General features: G+C 42.2%; 2 protein-coding genes across 3 annotated transcripts; one reads left to right on the top strand and one right to left on the bottom strand.

Annotated features, from left to right (window-relative positions):
* Positions 1-410: 410 nt before the first annotated feature.
* On the bottom strand, positions 411-9,783 carry COQ6 (coenzyme Q6, monooxygenase; the record flags this gene model as incomplete). 2 transcript variants are annotated; one of them, XM_082485305.1, is made up of 12 exons in its annotated part: positions 411-563; positions 1,693-1,859; positions 2,288-2,403; positions 3,526-3,728; positions 4,144-4,251; positions 4,577-4,639; positions 4,742-4,849; positions 5,209-5,339; positions 5,806-5,929; positions 7,059-7,117; positions 7,822-7,956; positions 9,612-9,783. In XM_082485305.1, the coding sequence occupies 12 exons, from the start codon at positions 9,781-9,783 to the stop codon at positions 534-536; spliced, it is 1,416 nt and encodes a 471-aa protein (XP_082341431.1). In that variant the 3' UTR covers positions 411-533. The 2 variants fall into 2 exon arrangements, with proteins under 2 accessions (XP_082341431.1, XP_082341432.1); XM_082485306.1 differs by having other exon boundaries at positions 3,556-3,728; positions 9,612-9,776.
* A 196-nt stretch (positions 9,784-9,979) lies between these two features.
* FAM161B (FAM161 centrosomal protein B) lies at positions 9,980-17,746 on the top strand (the record flags this gene model as incomplete). The annotated part of the gene is made up of 8 exons (XM_082485742.1): positions 9,980-10,336; positions 11,526-12,088; positions 13,791-14,128; positions 14,474-14,601; positions 14,891-15,058; positions 15,544-15,643; positions 17,284-17,414; positions 17,656-17,746. The coding sequence occupies exons 1-8, from the start codon at positions 10,188-10,190 to the stop codon at positions 17,744-17,746; spliced, it is 1,668 nt and encodes a 555-aa protein (XP_082341868.1). The 5' UTR covers positions 9,980-10,187.
* Between the last annotated feature and the right edge of the window lie 2,415 nt (positions 17,747-20,161).

The raw sequence follows: 20,161 nt of genomic DNA, 5'->3' as shown, positions 1-20,161 counted from the left end.
CCAACATTATTAAATAAAGCACTAAGAGAAGGGCAGGGAAAGGGTGAAAGAGAGACAGATTAGAGCTTTAAAACATGTCTGCCACCATGAGTTGTCTCCCTTTGCTGAAAACTACCCCTCCTTTCTGAGTCCAGGACGTGCTAAGAACCCAGGAGTGACATTACAGTTCCAGAAAACACAGAGAAAACTCAAAGTACTTAAGCAGCAAAAGTTGTAGCTGGCAAAATTCAGCACTGCATTTGCCAAAGGACAGACAGCTTTTTCCACCTCAGTTTTCAATTCAAAGGGCCCAAATTAGAAGTACAGATAGTTGTGTGGCTGAAGACATCATGGTACTGCAGGAAGAGACCCTGAATCCTCTTGAGGAGAGCAGATGAGACAGAACTTTTGCATAAACCAGTGGATGATACACAGCTCAATCCCTCAGTTTTATTGTTAAATTAAAATAACACAATTCAAAGATTCAAGTCAGTCACAGTCTTTTTAAAGGCAGTGAATTCACTGGTAAGCTGCTGTTCCAAACTGACAACAGATCACTTGCTGGCAAAAGCCACGATTTGCTCCTGAAAGAGGAGAAGAAAAAGGTAAGTAACTCAACTGACAACACGCATACATTCTAGAAAGGGGCTATAGTCTCCTGCCCTTTTATATATACAGACAACAGTTCTTTGTCAGCCTGTCTAGCCAAGTGCAGAGCACCTACCCCTGTATGCTAGAAAACTGAAGAAGTTGCAGCATTCCTTTCCTTCCCAAGTAGCACAAAACAGAGGTGTAACCTACAAGTTCTGTGCTCATAAAAAAGGTTTTCATTTGTTTTTCTGCTTTAAACAGAGAAACAGGAAAAAAAAAATAAATCTGAGCACCGAAGCAGCAGCATAGTCCTCTTTTTGGTGCAACTAAGACACCTTGCCAGTGGCAGCTACTACACCTTAGGAATTTACTGGTCTTCAATTCAGTCTCTTAAATGTGACCGTAACACATTCAGATCCAGAAATGAGGAATCTAATTTGAGGGTGCTTGGGAGCTTTGAGAGCAGGTGGCTTTAATGAACCTCATGAAAATCCAGCAACTAGGTCAAGATAGTGCAGAATTTAGGCAGATAGGCTGCAAACAGAGGTTCTGTGTTTAAGACCAAACCTCTTCACCACTGCCCTCCTCAGGTAACTTCCATTAGAGAGACTTGCGCCTTGCCTTGCATTAGAGAGAGGCAGCATTAGAGAGACTTCCCTGCCATGAGGGAACAATTTCACAAGGCAAAACAGCACAGGAACGGTTAACTCATTTGAGCTGCACATCACATCTGTCAAGTCACCTTATGTCTTGTTCTTAGTGAAGATGTATCTTCATAGGGCTAGTTTTTCATAGTGCGTTTCTGGAATGTAGTTCAAGGTTCCACATTTTCATTCCATAGCCAAATAAAACCAAAGACTTCTAAGGACTTCTAACCTCTCACTACTGATACAGACACTTAGATCCCTTATCTTCCCTACTGCTGCAGGAGAAAACAGTTACTACTGAGCCATCCATTATTTAGGAACTCCTCAGGCTCATTCAGACACAAAACCTCAGTTTGAACAAGTTAATATTTTCCAACCAAAAACTGTTTCATAATGATAAACTTCACCAGCTTGCATATGTTTCAAGAGTAGTTCTGGACTCTTCCTACAGCCCTTAATAAAGTGAGATTCTTACTTTGACAGGAGGCAGGGCATTTGTTGCTTGCAATCCCCATGTCCTCAGTAACACCAAGGGAGCCAGCCTTGTGGAGTAAAGCCTCTTTAGCACATCAATAGCAGCTATCAAGGAGACGTTGTGCCTCTGACGTTCTGTTTCAAACTTTAAGAGATGTTTTAAGGAGCCTGGAAGAGATAGTTGAATGCCCCTATTAAAACCGACTTACCACAAACAATTGTGCACCTTATCTATACAGCAGTCTCCACTGACAACTAAAAACAGAAAGAGAACACAAAAATCGTCCATCTTAATAAAGGCCTCCTTCCATCAGCTAGTGGTCTTCATCTCACCACCTCTTTAACTACCATCCTGCAGAGCATTTTTTGTTAAAAGCAGCTTTGAGGTTTGCAGGATGGAAACTGCAGCCAAGAATGTTTAACTGCTCCACAGCCAATGGTCATCAGAACAATTTTGTTTGAAATACGCTTCTGCCTTTGAAACAAGCTAGCAGCAGGCTTAACCTGCAGCAGAGATAATGCTGTCCTGATGTTAGCAGGGAAGGCCTGTAAGAGACTAATCATCTCACTGCTACTTCATTGTCTTGGATCCTTACCCAGATCGCTCCCATTGAAGGCTGCTGCACTGAGGTGATGAGCTAAACACGCAATGTCGCCAAAGCCCAGGTTTACACCTTGTCCCGCAAGTGGGTGGACTCTGTGTGCTGCATCCCTGGAAGAAGAAAAGACAGAAATTTATATCGCTTCTTGGAGAAAGCCATAACAGCTGACAAACCCCAGAAGGGATCAGCATAGCACTCCTCACCTCTTTGTAATGAACACCACTTTACAGCAGCATACATAATGCATACTTTATCCAGTACCTCCTTGCATGCTATGCTGAGCTACCTGATTGCCTCTCCAGTTGTAAGAAGCAAGATGAAGGGGAGATAACAAAAAGCAAGTTCTGAAAGGAAAACTTATAAAGAGGTGACTAGCCAAAGTTCTCTCAGATCACGTGTGGAACAGGCCTTGATGTTTTTGAAGTGACCTCAGCACAACAGGAAGTGTATCACTGGTACATTTCACAACCACAAATTAGACGAACATCATGAATACAGAGGAGAAGCAGGATATCCTCAAACAGAAACAAAATCAAGTTCTTTTATGAGCAGACTTATCTGTAAAGGACAAAGCCAGACATACTGATGAGGAAGTCTTAGAGAAATGAAACGAAGTTTGGGTAAGAAATGTAAGATCATGCACTTGAACAAGCTATAAAGCACAAGTGCTCCCAAGCACAGACTGGCTCACAAGTTGGAAAGATGGAAAGTATCTGAAGTGTAATAGAGCATCTAAAAATTACCGTAAGCTAACAGCATATTGCAGCTGTGGTGGAGAAAAAAGTACATGCAACCTTAGAATGCAAAAGATGAGCTATTTTCCTATTTCTATCGACCACTGTATAAAAGCCTATGACATCCCATCCAGAATAATTTGCAAGTTTTGTCATTTGTATTCAAAAGGTGAGTTTAAAACTCAAACTGGCACACAGAATGGCTGCTACAATGTTTGGGGAAGTACAGGTCCAGCATGATACTGAGCTGTTTCGCCAGACTACACAAACCAGAAAAGGGAAATAATTATCTCGCAATTTACATGGAAAGCACACGCAATGGACGCTATTCATACAAAAAGACTTTGTTGGCACAAGAGCACATAATAGAAGCTGGGCCTGGATAAAAATCAAACTGAAACTATAAATTATTTCTAACCATCTAATTTGTTGACTAGGAGTCGCTATTTCTAACCATAGGCCACCCACTCACACAAAGGCTACCACTGGGGACCTTACCCAATAAGAGCCACACGGTGCTGAACATACTCTGTTGCATGCCCCATTCCAAGAGGGAACATGGCTCGGCTCTCAGGATCTACTTTAGCAACGCTTGGGGGCAGCTGACGGACTGCAGTCCCTGAGGGTTTCAGGAGTGAAATAGCAGATCGAAACATAGCCCCAGCAGTATCAATGAAGTCAGAGTGGTTTATGTTGCTCCACTGAAAAAGCACAAACAAATTTTTAGATGTTAACCCAAACTAGACATATAAAAGAACCCAGCTGAAAAAACCCAAATGAGCTCCAAATACTGAATTTTAACCACTCGGACAAAACTATACAGTAGAAGAAACTATCTTCATTGGTTCAGGACATAAAAGTTTCCAACTAGGATAAGCCTATCCTTCCCACTTTTTGGAAATGTAGTTCAACTTCTGTGACTTTCAGAACTAACCTAATTCAGTCCCGAGGGTTCACCCTTTCCTTGCTAAGTGCCTTTTTAATATCATCCTCACTAGAGGAAGGAACTTGAGAATCCACCTCTCCCATTACTGTTCTTTAAGCTGTAGGGTTTCTCTGTATTTCTCATGATTACAACAAAGTTGGCCTCATACCTGCCACAAGGCTAATACTTACAAACGCAGTGTTGATGCTATCCACAAAACTTTCCTCATCCATAGCGAGAAGTTCTGATGCATGTTCATGAGAGGTAGACCAGACCAGAGAGCTGGCAGTGTCAGACAGCTAGTTTAAGAGAATGTCAAAGGTAAGTATCAAGAGAAAAAGCAGCAAAAATAAACGATCAATGCAAGGATTTCCCCACTGCCCTGCCCCACACCAGTCCCTCTGCACATCAGTCCCCCAACCCAGCTTGCTACAAGTGGGAAACACCAAGGATAAAATGAGAGGGCAGGAGGGGAAATCAAATCCAAGAACTGAAAAGTAAAGGGCAGATGGACAAATTCTTAAGAGACATAACCAACATAGAAAGGCACAGACAAAGTTACTAGAAAAAAACAGACTAAAAACAAAACAAAAAAATATACACAGAGACCACAAGTCACCTTACCGGAAGAAGCGCAATTGGCCCTGAGGGAAGAAACCTCTGCCATGCTACATTATTGTCTGTGGCCTACAGTGGAAAGAAGCAAGTGGACAGTTATGAACTCGTGACCTGGATCACCTGCTTAAGCTGTTCTGCTGCTTATGGAACAGTCAATTTGCAGAATTTCACCTCAGACAAATGAAGAGTTGCCACCACAGCTGACTGGTCATACCGATGCTCAACATTCTTAATTTTGGCTTCCTTCCGGACTACAGAGTTATGACCATCTGCACCAATCTGCAAAACAGAGATACAAAGCAACCTCTTCAGCAGCTCCTAAGAAAGCCAATATCCCAGTCTACAAACCTCAGTCTGTACGTACACATTTTTTGTTTATTCAAGAAAAAAAAAAAAATCCCCTGAAACCAGAAGAGGTGGCCCCTTCTGCTCTTGTCCAATTCAGCATGGTCTTCTTGCATCAGGTACAGAAAAGCCTATGCACCGTGTCCCATAGCATCTCTGACAGAGTTAGCCACTCACCTCACTCGAGCCCTCCACGTGGGTGGAGCGGCACACATGGAATCAGAACCAAATCCAGTGGAAAGGACTTGGGCAAGAGGTGATGCCTGATCAACAGAAATAAAAAGTTTAGTTACCAGCAGTTTGGTCTGAAGTCTGCGTCCATCAGCTAACTCAATTTGGACCCAAGGGCTTGTGTCACAGCTGTGAGAGGGAAGGGGCCAGGTATACCCGACTGCTCTGCTCCCGTAGAAAACCTCCACCCGGTCTGATGGGAACACAAAGTACTATGGTCACAGCATGATACAGACATGAAAAAAGGAAATATCACTAAAACAGCAAAGTCCATGCGTGTCATAATGGCATCCTAGGAACTGACCAATTCTCAAGGCACCCTAAGAGAACAGATCTGGGATCTGGCCAACCTTTTGTCACTGCAAGGCCTGCTCTGGATAGAAAGCTACAGATCTTTTCATTAAGTCTCTTTTTGAAGAGACTATGTTCTGAAGAACTACATATGCAACTGTTTTATTGCTGCGTAGCCTTCGGAAGACAGATTTCTCCTCCCTCCCCCCCCCCCCCCCCAGTTCAAGAAGCTGCCTATGTCTCGGAGTTACTTGTTAGATGAATTATCTTTCTCCCTTTCATAACTTAGCACACACAACAGAAAGCAAGAAAGCAAGTAACTGAAAGCTCTCTGCAGGAAATAAAATATCAAAGAAATTTTCCACTACCTGCTACTGCATCTAACTGTTTTGTGAGAGCAGACATAATGACATCATTCTCCACTATGTAACCCATGTCATCTAAGTCATCTTTCTCAAAAACGATCATGGCTTCTGAACAAGCATCCCACACCTACAAAGACAAAATACATTACGTGAAGCTACATGATAAGTAAGTGCTGTTCCTTTCAGGGACTATGAATGTATCCACCTTAACAGCAAAAGGATGTGGCAATCTAGAAATACAGAACTAGAGGAAACAACCTGGATTACTGTCCATTCCCAGCTACTGAAGTACACCACATAATTCCTTTCATACAATGATCTAGCTTCATCTCAAAAACTGATTGCAAAGAAAGTTTTTTATCTCTACTTTTCTGTTATATAATTAACACACAAAGCTACCCTACCACCTTGTTGTGGGTTAACCCCAGCAGGCATCTCAGCACCATGCAGCCGCTTGCTTACTCTGCCGCAATGGGATGGGGAAGAGAATCAGAAGGGTAAAAGCGCGAAAACCCGTGGGTTGATATAAAGTCTGTTTAATAGGTAAAGCAAAAGCTGCATGTGTAAGCAAAGCAAAATAAGGAATTCATTCACTACTTCCCATTGGTAGGCAGGTGTTCAGCCACCACCAGGATAGCAGGGCTTGATCATGCATAACAGTTATTTGGGAAGACAAATGCTGTAACTCTGAATGTCCCTCCCCTTCCTCCTCCTTTCCCCTGCTTTTATTGCTGCTGAGCATGCATCGTATGGTGTGGGATATCCCTGTGGTCAGTTGGGGTCAGCTGTCCCAGCTGTGTCCCCTCCCAGCTTTTTGTACACCCCCAGCCTGCTCACTGGCAGGGCAGTGTGAGAAGCAGAAAAGGCCTTGGCACTGTGTAAGCACTGCTCAGCAATAGCTATTACATGCCTGTGGTTAACAACAGTTTTCATCACAAATCCAAAACATAGCACCATACAAGCTACTATGAAAACTACCAGCCAAAACCAACACACACCTTTACCTCTATATCCTGACTAGTACCCATGCCTCAACATCTACAGCTTCCATTAGGAATCAAACTTTCATCCTGCAACATCAAGATTCTAAGGATGGGTATTTCTGAGTAGACTGCTACCCCCCAAAAAAGTAACAGGAACCATCATAAGCATGACCTGCCTTTTGCCAAAGAAAAAAACCTTTGGATCATTAATGTAAGTTCTGAGATTTCAAAGTAGACAGACACATAGTATATTTACAGCCCTAAGTAAGGCACCTGCATTCGCCGGAACGGTTTGAGTCTTAGGCTGCAGACATGATCCCAGGCACCAAAACCTAAAAGAGAAAAAGGACGTAAATGCAGGTTCACGCATGATATTAGGACCCAAACAAAACGAGCTCACTCCACACTCTCCTCCTCCTCGACTATCAATGCCCAGCCTCTGCTCGCACCATCACCAGACAGGGCCAGGTCTGCCTCAGTACCTTCACAGCTCCAGCATGACGTTATTTTACTGTTAACACAAGCCAGTAGAGAAGAAACAAGAGCTTTCTGTGAACGCTGTGGCTTAAGTCCACTCTCACTGTCCTATCACTCAGTAATAAAACAGACACAGAAACACACAGCCATCACTGTTTAGAACATTTCTTTCTCCGTAAAGAATCAAGGCTCAAATCTGTCTTTAAAATGAAAATTAATCAGAAGTGAGTTACCTGACTACTGAGCACTAAGCACATGCTTTTTTTGCGAACAGAACATTCCAGATGCTATAAAGAGCACCTTACACTACAACCTTTCACTAGCCTAATGTCACAAATATTTATGTAACAAATCAGACCAAGATACCAGAACACAGATCCCTGTTATCACAAGAAGCCTGATTTAATCACCACAATTCAGCATATAGAATACTAAAAGACAAAGGCAAATAATTCCGTTTAGGATGAAGGCAGCACATGCTCAAAGAGGTTATGTTTAAACAAAATAAAACCAGCTCAAATATACTGTTAAAAATGCAAACAATAGAAATTATGCTTACTGCTTAGGAGGGTTGCTGATCCTGGGGAGATGGAACTGACCCTGTTACTGTAACAGTCTGGCATGCGATCATATTCTTTCCTAGGACCAGCCTCCAGCAAAGCAATCTTCTTATCATGGAAGTGGATATCATGACCTAAAATAAGCAAATATATGCTTTGTTACAATGCTCCTCCAAAAAAAAACTAATTTCTTATTTCTGTATTAGTAACACCTATGCATTTTTATAGTAAGATAAAGAAGATGCAAAAGTTCATAAAGAAACACATATAAAATACAGGTTTTGACTAGGCAGGTAAACTTTTAAAGCTTTATGACTACAATCCTGTTACTGAGACTGACAATGCTTTTGCAGTTAAAGCAAGGATTAAAAGTTTTCATCTTGTACAAAGTTTACATTTTTGTACAAATGTATGCATATTTCGTATGAAAGTTCATTATTGAAGTATTAACAAGTGAAATCTGCAATGTTTACTCCAAGCACTGAACACATTTTTCAGAGCTTAAATGTAAATTCCCTAATTAGAGCAAGAGATCAAAATAAAAATTATATGACACTTAGCAACTACATTTATGAGGTTTGTATCCTTGTATTTTGACAGTGGAATAGCACCGGCAGTTAAGAGTTTAACTTTCAGTTAAAGAGAACTGAAAAAATTGAAGAGATGACTCAAGTTAAATCACACTGCAGCTGAATTAGCCATGCTGGCTTCATCTGACCACTATGGTTACAGAAGGTACCAAAACTAGAAATGGTGGTCTTAAAACATCCAGAGTTTACTACTACAGCAGTCCTAGTAACAGCAGTATCCTGAACATATTGTCGAGATTATGTGTAACATAACCTCATCTCTTGAAAGGTCCTTAACCTGCACATGAGCCTCAGATATCACTGCTGGAGGGGATCCTTATTCTGTCTCAATTCCACTGTGCTCCTCTTTAACAAGACAAGCAGGACAATGGCAAGTTGGCAAGGTAAAGGCTTATACTTCCACACCACTTGTGCTTAGGACCTTTGCTCTTGTTTGCACTCTTTTCTTTAAGCTTCTGTTGCTATTATTTGCAATGATGATTCAGAAGGGTGTAAAGAAGCAGCCAGTAATCTCAGGATGTAAACTAAGCACAAATCCATTTTAATTTAGTATTCCCATGTTTAAAATACAGGGTTACAGAATAAAACTTAGGATCAGAAAAGCATTTTCAGCTATGGCTGAAATTATCCATCATTGATTTAAGGGTGACCATGCTCGAAAGAAATACTACACATAGTCTACAGAATTCAAAGTAATATCTATGTTAAAAAAATACGTGAGTAGGATAAGGCTCATCTTAGCCATCAGTTATCAAAACAGCTTTAAATCAATCTCAGAGAGCTGTCACAAGAGGATGCAGGAATAAGGAAATTCCACAACAGGATCTTGAACGTTAAGAACCTAAATGGTAATCACACAGTTATCTCACACTGTCACCAACAGGGATTAACAATTACGGTCGATTTACGAAAGTACCGAATACTCCACACACTGAAACTCCTGGGAAAACTCCCAGTTTTAAGTTTTTGTGCAACCGGTGAGAGAGGCAGCAAGGGCAGTGGGACACAAAACCCGCCACTTGTTGCAGTCACAAAACACGGTGCGGGAGTCCCACAGGCCTCCGAGACCTCCCACCACCGCGGAAGGAACAGAAGGGAAAAACCGCCACCGGCTGTCGGGCCGTGACTGCAGCCCCGGCGGGGACGGCAAACGGGCCGGGCCGACGGCACCTGCGACGCCGAGAAGGTCACAGCCTTACCCAGCGCGGCGGCCATGGCGCTCCCGACCATACCCCCGCCCGACACCACCACATCGTAGAGCGGCGCGGCGGCGGCGGCGGCGGCAGTGACAGACCGGAGCGGGGCCCGCGGGCCGGCCCGCAGCCGCCCACCGACCGGAGCCAGCAGCCCCCGACCACACACAACCGCCATTACTGCGGAAGTGACGACACTCCTACCACCCCCGAGCGGAAGTCGCTCCGGGAAACCATGACAACGCCTCTACCCGAGCACCAATGAGTGAGCGGCCGTTACTGTGCACCTTGGAGTCTGATTGGCTATTTGAGGACAAACAGGAGGGCCTAAAGCGCTGCCGGCTTCGCTGATTGGTCGGAGCCGGGATCGGGCCCGTTGGAGGGCTGAGGCGGTGGCTTGCAGGTGGGGGAGCACCGAGGCCGGGCATGGAGGTCGGTGGTCGCACCCCCGAAACGAACACTTCTCGTGTTTTTTTTGTTTTTTTTTTTTCCTTCCAGGTGACACGGCATCCGCTCAGACTTCGTGTCCCCAACTCCTGGGTCTCCCGCCACCGGGCGAGGAGCTGAAAGCGGCCTCTCAGGATGGGAGGTCGGCGGTCTCCATTAGAACCGGGCTTAACGTACCAAGTGAAGTTAAAGGGTGACCTCGGGGTATCCGAAGAGGATGAGGAGCTCGAGGGTTTCAGGCGGGAGGCAGCAATACTGCGTGACAAGCTGTGGCAGGCTCTCAGGTAGGATGGTACCTGATAAGGATGGCAAAATGGCACAGGGGGTTCCTGCTGCTTCTGACCAGCGATGAGGCGGCGCATGAAGTCCCAAGATGCACGTATATAGTACCAAAATGGTGGCCACAAGTGTATTCACAGATGGGAGGATGGGGCTAACAGGTGCCCATGTAAACTGCATTTGCATAAAACATGAACAGCACAAATCCTGTTCCTGCTTGTCCACTAATCACACTTAAAATTTGCTAGCAGATTTACATGCATGTCTATCCAGTGTCCAGTCTTCGGAGCTGTGGTGTCTCCAACATCTAGCTCTCAGACCTCTTGTCTTTCTCTGTGGTTAGTCCAGCTTGAAGTTCACTAGCAGATCAGGCATGCACGCTCTTACAAAGGAAGTAGTTTATGAAGAACAGACTGCAGCAATCACCAGGCAAGTGTATTGACCAGGAGCCTGTTTATACATGATCAGCACCTTCTGTTTCCCCCTTTTTTCCCATTTTCCTGTTCTTGGTCCACCCTGATCCACCTTGATCCTTCCTTTTACCTGCATTTATTCCTTCCCTAAATATCTCAGTTTCACAATCACCCTCAAACATCCTATGAGAAGTTTGCTATTTCAGTGAGACCCATGATAGTCTTGTGGTTTTTTTCTTATTATCAGTTATATGGTCTTCTTATCAGCTACAAAGTTTCCAGCTGGACCTCTTAAGAGTTGTACTAAAGCAGTTCCTTGCAATGGGCCTTCCATCAGCATCTTCGGAATTCTGGTGTTTGGTATTGTTCCTTAGGGTTTCTGCATCTGTGTGCTTAATTTATTGGCTATCCTGAGTTTGTCTTTTATGTTGAGTAGCTACCAGCCACATATTCCTAAAGTTGGAACTTTCTGGTTTACTTGTGGCCTTTCTAGCAATAGAGTGCTAGCAGCATAGTAAATGGCATTACAAAGCTAAGTAGGCATAACCACCATTTCATACATGGAAAATGGAAAACAGGCAAAGCTCTGCTCATGAACTTTGGTAGCAAAGCAAAATATAGAGCCGAAGAACGATAAGCCCTAAGCCTGTTTTTTAATGACCAGCTTGGCCTATGGTGTCTTTCGCTTAATCAACAATGTCTCCCTTCCTTTAATTCTGGTGTTTTGTTTTATTTTTTTAATAATTTCCCTTATTTCCCCTTCATAATGTCTTTGTCTTAGTCTTACATCTGGTAACAAAAGGCAGTCCAGTTCTTTGATCGACCTCACCTCGGACAGTACCTGGGATCAGCAAAAGCCTCACTTGTTTCCTAAATCCCGCTTGCGGCCAAAAAGTGCTTCATCTCCCTGGATTCCCTCCATCACCATCCCTCAGCCTTTTGAAATGACACTGCGGGAAGCTCGCAAAAAGTCCCAGTTGATGAAGTCATACACGTTTCTTGAACTAGACAAACAGAGAGACAAAAGGCAAAGCCAGGATGAAGCTGAATGTCAGAAACAGTTCCGGGCACAGCCTGTACCTGCCCATGTATTTCTGCCCCTTTATCAGGAAATAATGGAGCAGAATGAGATTCGCAGGCAAATAGCAACACAGAAAAGAAAGGAGCTGCTACTTTCAACCCAGCGGCCCTTCAGTTTCCTGGAGAAGGAGGAGAAAAGGAAAGAAGCTATCAGACAAAAGTTCCTGGCAGCAGCGTCCCCAAATGAGAGCTCCAAACAGAAGCAAGCCAGTAAAAAAGTTCCTAAATCTACTTATGACCCACTTCTTGGAGATAAACTCAAAGGTAAAATGCCAGGGCTCTTCCTGTAAAAACAACTCCCTGCCTGTCCCTTGCTGTCTCCATACTGGGAGGTAGGATCACGGCCTATAGGGCATTACTTGGAGTATAAAGCCAGTATCATTACATCCCCTGGTGTTGTCTAGTCTTTTGTGTGTGACTGGGCATTACATTTCATCTAGATACTCTTGCAGTAGAGTGCCCTAACTTTAGTAGTCTTGTGTCAATGTCAGCAGCAGCAATTCTGTACCACTCCCCAGCACTCATAGGTACATTGAGCTCTTCAGACAGATTTCCATACCCCTTTTGCTGCAAATCATGACAGTCTGGGAATCCTTTCCTGCACTGGATTCCATAGCTTTGGTTATGCTAAAGGGACTTAGATGATTTGTGGCACAAACTTGAAGACAGATGTAGTGCCAGAAGTGTCCAAGGTCCATGTAGTATCTTGGAACTGACAATTTTACTCCCACCCGAGTGATCTGTGCTGCATGGGACCCCTAGGAGAACACGATTTCCTGAGCCCAAATCAGGCTATTAGTTTGGTTCTAAGTGATAGCGCACTAGTCCAGTCTCTTGTGCCATTCTCTGATGTTTTCAATTACCTTCCCACTCACTCTCCACCTTCTTATTAAGTGCTAAAACAGGGGAGGTAGGTGCCAGGTCCATTCTAGTCAGAGGGACAGCCAAGGAAATTTTCCTGATGCTCACTTTCTTTCAGCTGGCTTAAGCCCCCACAGTTATAAGTTTGAAGTTAGCCATGCAGACTTCACACTTGACTGTAGAAACTAAACCAGTCCTGGATGATCCTCATTGCTTTTCTCACCCTTTCTTTTTTTTTAATGTGTCCCACTGATTTCTTCGTGAGTAGACACCAGTCCAGTTTTCATCAGAAAACATTCTGTTGTGGTGTACTAAACTAAATAGATTAGAAAGGTAAAAGAGCAAAGAACAAGCCATTGTTCTGTTTCTATCTGGTGTATGAAAAGGGAGGAGGAAGAAGAAGTCTTACTTTGCAAACCACAGTATTGATATTTTTCTAAAAGAAAAAAAAAAGTCAAAAACCCCACAGCCAACTGTTTGCCTGCATTTTCTCAAATATTTAGTGTTGCACAGGAAAGGACTCAGTTTGATGCCATACCCTGAAACACATTCTTTCTATGGAAAGTTTGTCACAGAAGTCAGAAGAGATGATCCATCCACCAAATGCTCCTTACTTAAAATCTTTTCCAATATACACAAACACTGCTGGATATTACATAGAAAAGCCGTCATCCATTACAAGTATATCTGAACAGCCCGTTTGGATCACACAGTCAACATAATGACATAAAGTCCCATATGGGAAGTACAACCTTTATTAACACAACACGTCTGCAAGACAAAGGGCACAAGTTATCTGGTATCCCTGAGAACAGGAATAGGTGGAGAAGACCTGTTCAGTTACTTACTCTGATAAGTGAAAAAGATATGTAGGGATTAATGCATAAGAAACTCTACCATGGTTTTTATGGTATCTTTGATTTTTTTTTCCATGGAAGGCAGAGGAGAGAGAGGCTGGAAAGTGGGGAAAGAGAACACAAGATGTCTGGTCTCTTCTGTATGTGTAGCTGCCATCATAAAAGAAAGTTTAGAGTTGTACAGTGGCAATTTCACAGCCTTTTATGTCACTCATATTATTTTCATTGCTTTGCTTTTGATTCATTAGAAGCTGAACTCCACCGAGAAATTCGCATTCGAATGAGAGCGAAGGATTTGCTCGAGAACTCCATAGCTCCCATAGACACTAGCAACTGTCGGAGGGATCCTCGGTCCCGAACTGCCACTAAAACTAAGCAGGAAAGGCTTGGCTTCTTGCAGGACAAAAGTTTCAGCTTCAAGCCGAGAATTAATCCAACAATACCAGATTTTGAAGGACTTTACTGGGCATTTCAGAGGGAAGCAGTAAGGAGACAAGAAATCAAAGAGGCAACTCGTAATAAGCCATTCAAGCTAAGAACCTCCAATCTCCGTGGCAGGCAGAGGCAGGCTAATGAAAAGATAAAGGTGAGATGACAGGATATTTCTGTGGTACTGCTTTCCCCAACTAAGATGGCACCTTCTTAAATTTATAGCATTTATTTATGGATGCTTGATGTCCTGTGGCCTCTGCCCTTGTCTTGGGAGTACTGCAGAATTCTAGGACAAACCAGAGAACAAAATTCTACACAAAGAGATGAGCTATGACAGCTAAGGGTCCCCTTAGCCCCTCCCCATGTAAATCCCTACCAGTGGAAGAGAGAAGAATGAATGCATGGCCCACAAACCCCAACTGTTCACTTTGGTAGACAAAGAACAGAGGAGATTCTGTATTGTGAACCAATACACTGAATGAAGTTCCATTTTTTTCAGGATTCTCAGCAACTTTCCAAGGTTTCAGTGCAAAAAAGTCATTCTCTGACTGGACTTTCCTCTCTCTCTTCTAACACCCTTCCAGTGCATATTACAGATGCAACTAGAAAACGGGAATCTGCCATTAGGTAAGTAGAAGTCTATCTACAAGACCATACACCAACTAGTAACCAAAATGGAGAAAAAAAAGTCAATGTTTTCCCTCATCACATCAGCTACATCAACAATACTTTTCCTAAATGTTTCTGTCTTCTTTCTTTGCTAATTCTTGCCCTGCCTCCCAATTGATTTGGGAGCTGCACGCTCATATGTCTGAAATTTTGCATTTCTCCTTAGAGGACTACAAAAGTGAAATTGCCCACTAGCATGCAGTCTGGCAGTCTTAAGTGAGCTCGTTACTAATTTTTTTCTATACAGGTACTCCCAAGATAACAAAAAGGAAGGGGACAAAGAAGGAATTTATTGGCTGGAGAAACAGAAAAAGAAATGTCAAACTATCCAAAAGTCAGTGAACAGCCGAGCAAAAGCCCTGGATCCACATAAAAGTCTGGAGGAAACACACAAGGAGAAATTGAAACAGAACTGGTCAGTACCCTATTCTGCACAGAAATAACTGCTTTACTAACTGGGGATCATCAGATAATTCTTTAGGAGGAATTGGGTCTAAGAACATTCCTAGCCTAACTTTTTTGTCTGTCATACCCATTCCACATTCATTTGGGTTTCTTGACAATTCCCCACTACTCTTTTCTATGTGGAAGTTTCCCTTAGATTAACATTTTTAGAAACTAATTTGTACAAACAAGCCAACTGAAATGTATGATTTGGTAAAGCATACATAAGACAAGGTTTTCTAAAAATGTGAACACTGGTTCTCCGCTTACAGTCTAGTAGTAAAGCTTTGCCAATGGGTCCATATTACCAGCAATAGCAATGTTTTGCCCAGCATTTGGAATCAAGAGAATTACCAGAGTTATGTAAAGGACAAAACAGAATTGAGAGAATTCCTTGTTCCTAATCAGCTACAGTCAGAGGGAACTTGTATTAGGCAGGCAACTTTTCTATTTCAGGCAAAATATGAGAGAGAGAACAAAGGAATACAGAAAGGAGCTGGAAGAAATGCAGCTGCGAGTCAAGAACAGACCATACCTCTTTGAACAGATCACCAAGGTAACTGGTCAAAGTTCCAGAGTGTTTCTGGGTGCCAGGATACATTGTCTTTCTTTGGTTCCAAGTAACAGGACGAGGGGCAATGGGCACAAGTTAGAACACAGGAAGTTCCGTTCAAATACACGGAAACACTTCTTTACGGTGAGGGTGACAGAGCACTGGAACAGGCTGCCCAGGGAGGTTGTGGAGTCCCCTTCCCTGGAGATTTTCAAGACCCGCCTGGATGCAGTCCTGAGTAATGTGCTCTAGGCAATCCTGCTTTGGCAGGGGAGTTGGACTAGATGATCTCTAGAGGTCCCTTCCAACTCTGAAAATTCTGTGATTCTGTGATTTAAGACAGGCATTAAGAAATCTAGTCTCAAGTAATTAACGAATAAGAAGGTGCAAATGGTTCAATAGTCTCTTGACTACACTCAAAATAACACCTGGAAGGCCACCCAAGTGTAATTTAAATTCCTTCCAATCACCTGAAAAACACTAAGACTTATCTCTTGGTTGTAGAGCTTTTCTAGTCCCTAGTATATATCACAATCAAAACATACGGTTTGATCAAAATTAAGGCCTTATCACACCACAGATTGTATGAATACCTATTCTGCACCTGAATACCACAGCCTACAGTCTACATATTTTAAACTTTTTTTCTTAAAACTCTGTCTAGTTGAGCACTTTTTCTTTGTACTTCTAGTGCTACTAGAAAAACATTACTGGCATTTAAGTCACTTAGGTCACCTCCAAGCTGTGCTGTCTGGGGTTGTGTTCAGCACAGCTGGTCCACCACACAGTACCACCTGCACATCTTTATTGCACTTGAGGTGTAGATACAAACTTTACTCTCTATAAAGTATCTTTTCCCCTGAGTTTTCTCTTTCAGTTCTGTCTCCTTGCAGGGATGATACCTGGTTAGAGACATAGTGACAGTACATTGACAATATGCTAGCTTAAGATTTCTCAATAGAAAGCACCCTCCTGGGTCAGATTTTCTGTTCAGGTGAATGGTTGATGAAGGCAGAGAACACTTTTCTATGGTATTCTATTGGTAACATTTCCATTTGCCAGGTTGGTAAGAATTCACCAGTATAGATAGCATTCACTCAGGCTGAGAAGACTTCTATCTTTCCATATAGAACACCTTAATCTTTAGGAACCAGCCAGTCCCTCCGGAAAACTGCCATCTCAGACTACATTAATGTGCAATGTTTATGGGGAGGCAGTGAGGATATAGGATCCAGGATACTTGGTTTTCAGTTTCTTAAAGATTAGATGATATGAAGCCATTTCAAGGCTACGTTTATAGAACTCCACTGTAGTTAGTGCTTACAGATTACAAGCAAATATGCTTCCAGAATTTCTCACAACCTTTTTTTTGCACATATTCTCAATTTTGAGTGTCAGAGTCAGGACTCAGACACAAGTAAGCTAGTCTGGTAAGACTGGAATGCTGTAGAAGCAGGAGAATGGAACAGGGAAGAAAAAAAGAACAGGAGCAGGACAAGGTGAGCTCCAGCTTTGAGAGTTGTGAGACATTCTCCTAGTATTCAGTTTTGGTTTAGGACTGTCAGCCGTGAACTTGAAAACAACTTGACCATTATGGAGATGCCCAGTTCTACATGCTTACTGTTTAAGTTTCGATTTCATAGCATGATGCTCGTCAAGGAGCAGAGCGTCGCTACAGACACACCCTCCAGCAGGTTGGGCTAAGCGAAGAATTTGTAAAGAAAAAAGGGAAAGATGCCCCTGACTTGCTAGAAGAAGAATCTGATGTTCACAGGTAATAAAACCAATGTAATACAACTCTTTTGCCTTTAAGTAGAAATATTTTCCTTGTTCATGAAAGCGTTCCAGTTTGTATCATGTAGTGTAGGCAAAATTAAATCAAATTCACTCTTATTAAGCGTCACGGCTTCTCTATCTTAACTGCCATGACTGCACTCTATTTCTTATGCATGGGACAAAGCAGCAAGTAAACACTGCAAACCATTTCTGGTATTAGACAGTCATTATTTCTGCAGAGTGCCCAAGCCTCGGGGTGAAAAGGACAACTGTACTGTACAGGAAGGAGAACCTCAAGAGGAACAGAGTGGAAAGGAAACGGAAACATAAGATCTAGCGGAAGAATCCATTGATCATTTCTTGATTTTTTTTTTTAACTCAAGATTCTCCAGGTTCATCCTTAGGAACTCTGTGGTTTGGGCTGATACCTAAGAATTTCTCTGGGGTAAGTGAGATGTGAGAAAGGAAAGAAAGACCAACTATTGTTTAGAGCATGTCTTCTTCAACCCAGCAAAGCCTGTAGCCTCCCTTAGTCTTCATAAGTGTTTCCCATGTGAGCCATTTTCCTTTCTTTAATGCACAACAAAACAAGTTTAAAAGGTTGAAACTCTATCTTTGGATAAAAGTAGATATGAAAGATTGAAGAGGTGCATCCCCTACTGTCAGCTCCTTGTGTTCATGCCACAGAAGCACACAGAAAGGGGAGAATGCCTTTCAGTGTGCTAAACCTCGGTTTACACATATATGTAGTAGAATGCTTTTAAAAAAGGTATTAAAGAAAAAAAAAGCAAGATTTGACCTACCTTGGGAGAAGACTCAGAGGGAAGTCCTTCTCTGGTGTTAACTCTTCATTCACTCATTATCAGCTCTGCTCCTTCCTCCCATTAGGAAGAAGCAATAGTCTTTCTATATTAACATATCTCCCATATTTCACTATTAGAAACCTTTTTAACATTTTACCAAAGATGGACTTTGGTGGAAGAAAGATAAGGTATTACCTGTCAGCATGTAGCACTAAAATGCCTGGTGCATCTTAAATGGTATAGTTCACGCATTGGTGGTCTTCCCTTACCTGACAGTAATAACAATCTCAAAAATACAAACCTTTACCACCTGGAATGTTTCTGATAATTATGATATCAAAGCACTTTGAGATTAAAAGATTTTTACATGGCTATCAATGTTTCTGTGTTGTCCAATTTCTTTATCAATCCTCTTTTCCTCACTTTTTAAGTGGAAGCTGTGTTTCTCTTCATCTTCGTTACCTTAATCCATTTATCTTTACACTGTAACAACAAAGCCTCATCATCAAATCAGAAATACAGTACCTGTAAGAAGTAACACAATAGATAAAGGTATAAAACTGAGATCAAGACATTTTTGATCATAACAAAGTACTGGATCCAAGAACTCATGGCCCCAGGGTTTCAGGCTGCTATGTTACACTTCCACGGAGATCAATTCATGCTTATCAGCGTATCATAGCTGAATGCATTGGGTTGCAGCAGTCCTCCTTACTGACTCAAAGAATTTCCAACAAATCTAAGTTTAGGCTTGTATTTTTCCTTTTTTTCCTCCTTTTCCAGTTGAAGAGCTTTCTACACACTGCATCTTCAGAGTGCTGTGTCACAGATTGAAATGCAGCCCAATTCCCAACAGGTTGGAAATGCTTCCTTCACTTCAGAGGCTTTTCACACTGAGAAGAGGCTTAAGCACCTGGGAGGGTTCAGAGAAGGCTGTTCCCAGTGTACCAGTTTCTACATAATGGTACACAATGGTGGTCTACATAGTGGTTTACAATGGTGCAGGACACGCAAAGGCTGTTCTTTCTCCTGTTTCACCTGGAAAAGAGCAGTGCTGTAATCATATTGTCACCATGCCCCGTCACATTGAAAGAGGAAGGAAAGAAGGTTTCTTCCATGCTCCAAGTCTGCGGTCTACAGCCCATCAGGCTTGCATGGATATATCTGCAGCAGTGGGAGTGAAATGTTAATACATACATTTTAAGGGGTATTTACTAAAATTGGTTGCTAATTCCCATAATAATACTTGATGATGCTGGAAAAAGAAAATTCCAAGTATGTGAAGTATAAAGGAAAACCTTAAGAAAGGAGGATGTCCTGGTTTGAAGTAAAATAGGTTAAAATTGGTTCTGTTTTACCTCAAACCAGGACAGAGGAACAAAGGCTTGACTTTAAATTAATATATGATATTATGCCATATCCCTTTAACAAATACTAAGGTGACATACATGAATACAGTAACAGATAAATCCAAGTCTCAATATTGGTCCCTAAACAAAAATTGCTGAAATGGCGATGAAAGTAAAAGCATCAGACTAAGTAACTGAAACTCACTAGCACCTTTCTTGCTAAATGAAGTGTTGTTCTGAAAGCAGGATTACATTTCTGTAGTCCTAAAACAGTTTTGTAATCTCTTAATATAGCTCAAAAGTGGTATGGAAATAAATAATTTCCACTTTTGCTCTGTAATTTTGCATTTTTTGAAAATATTTTAATTTTAGTGAAAAGAATTACATCCTGTTCAGCTAACCTATAAAAATACTGTAGTAAAGAAGACATCTCACTAGAAAATCTCCTATCAACTGATAAGATGGTACCCAAACCACAATCACAACCTAGTGGCCTTGTCAAGATAGAGATCAGTGACAAGTGGTGTCCCTCGGGTCCATATGGGGACCAGTACTGTTTAATAGCTTCATCAGTGACACAGACAGTGGGATCG

The sequence above is a fragment of the Vanellus vanellus genome (genome assembly GCF_965231255.1).
Source record: "Vanellus vanellus genome assembly, chromosome: 6".
In the NCBI taxonomy this organism is placed as follows: domain Eukaryota; kingdom Metazoa; phylum Chordata; class Aves; order Charadriiformes; family Charadriidae; genus Vanellus; species Vanellus vanellus.
The sequence above is the reverse complement of the archived record's forward strand: the minus strand, read 5'-3'. Positions and strand labels throughout refer to the sequence as shown.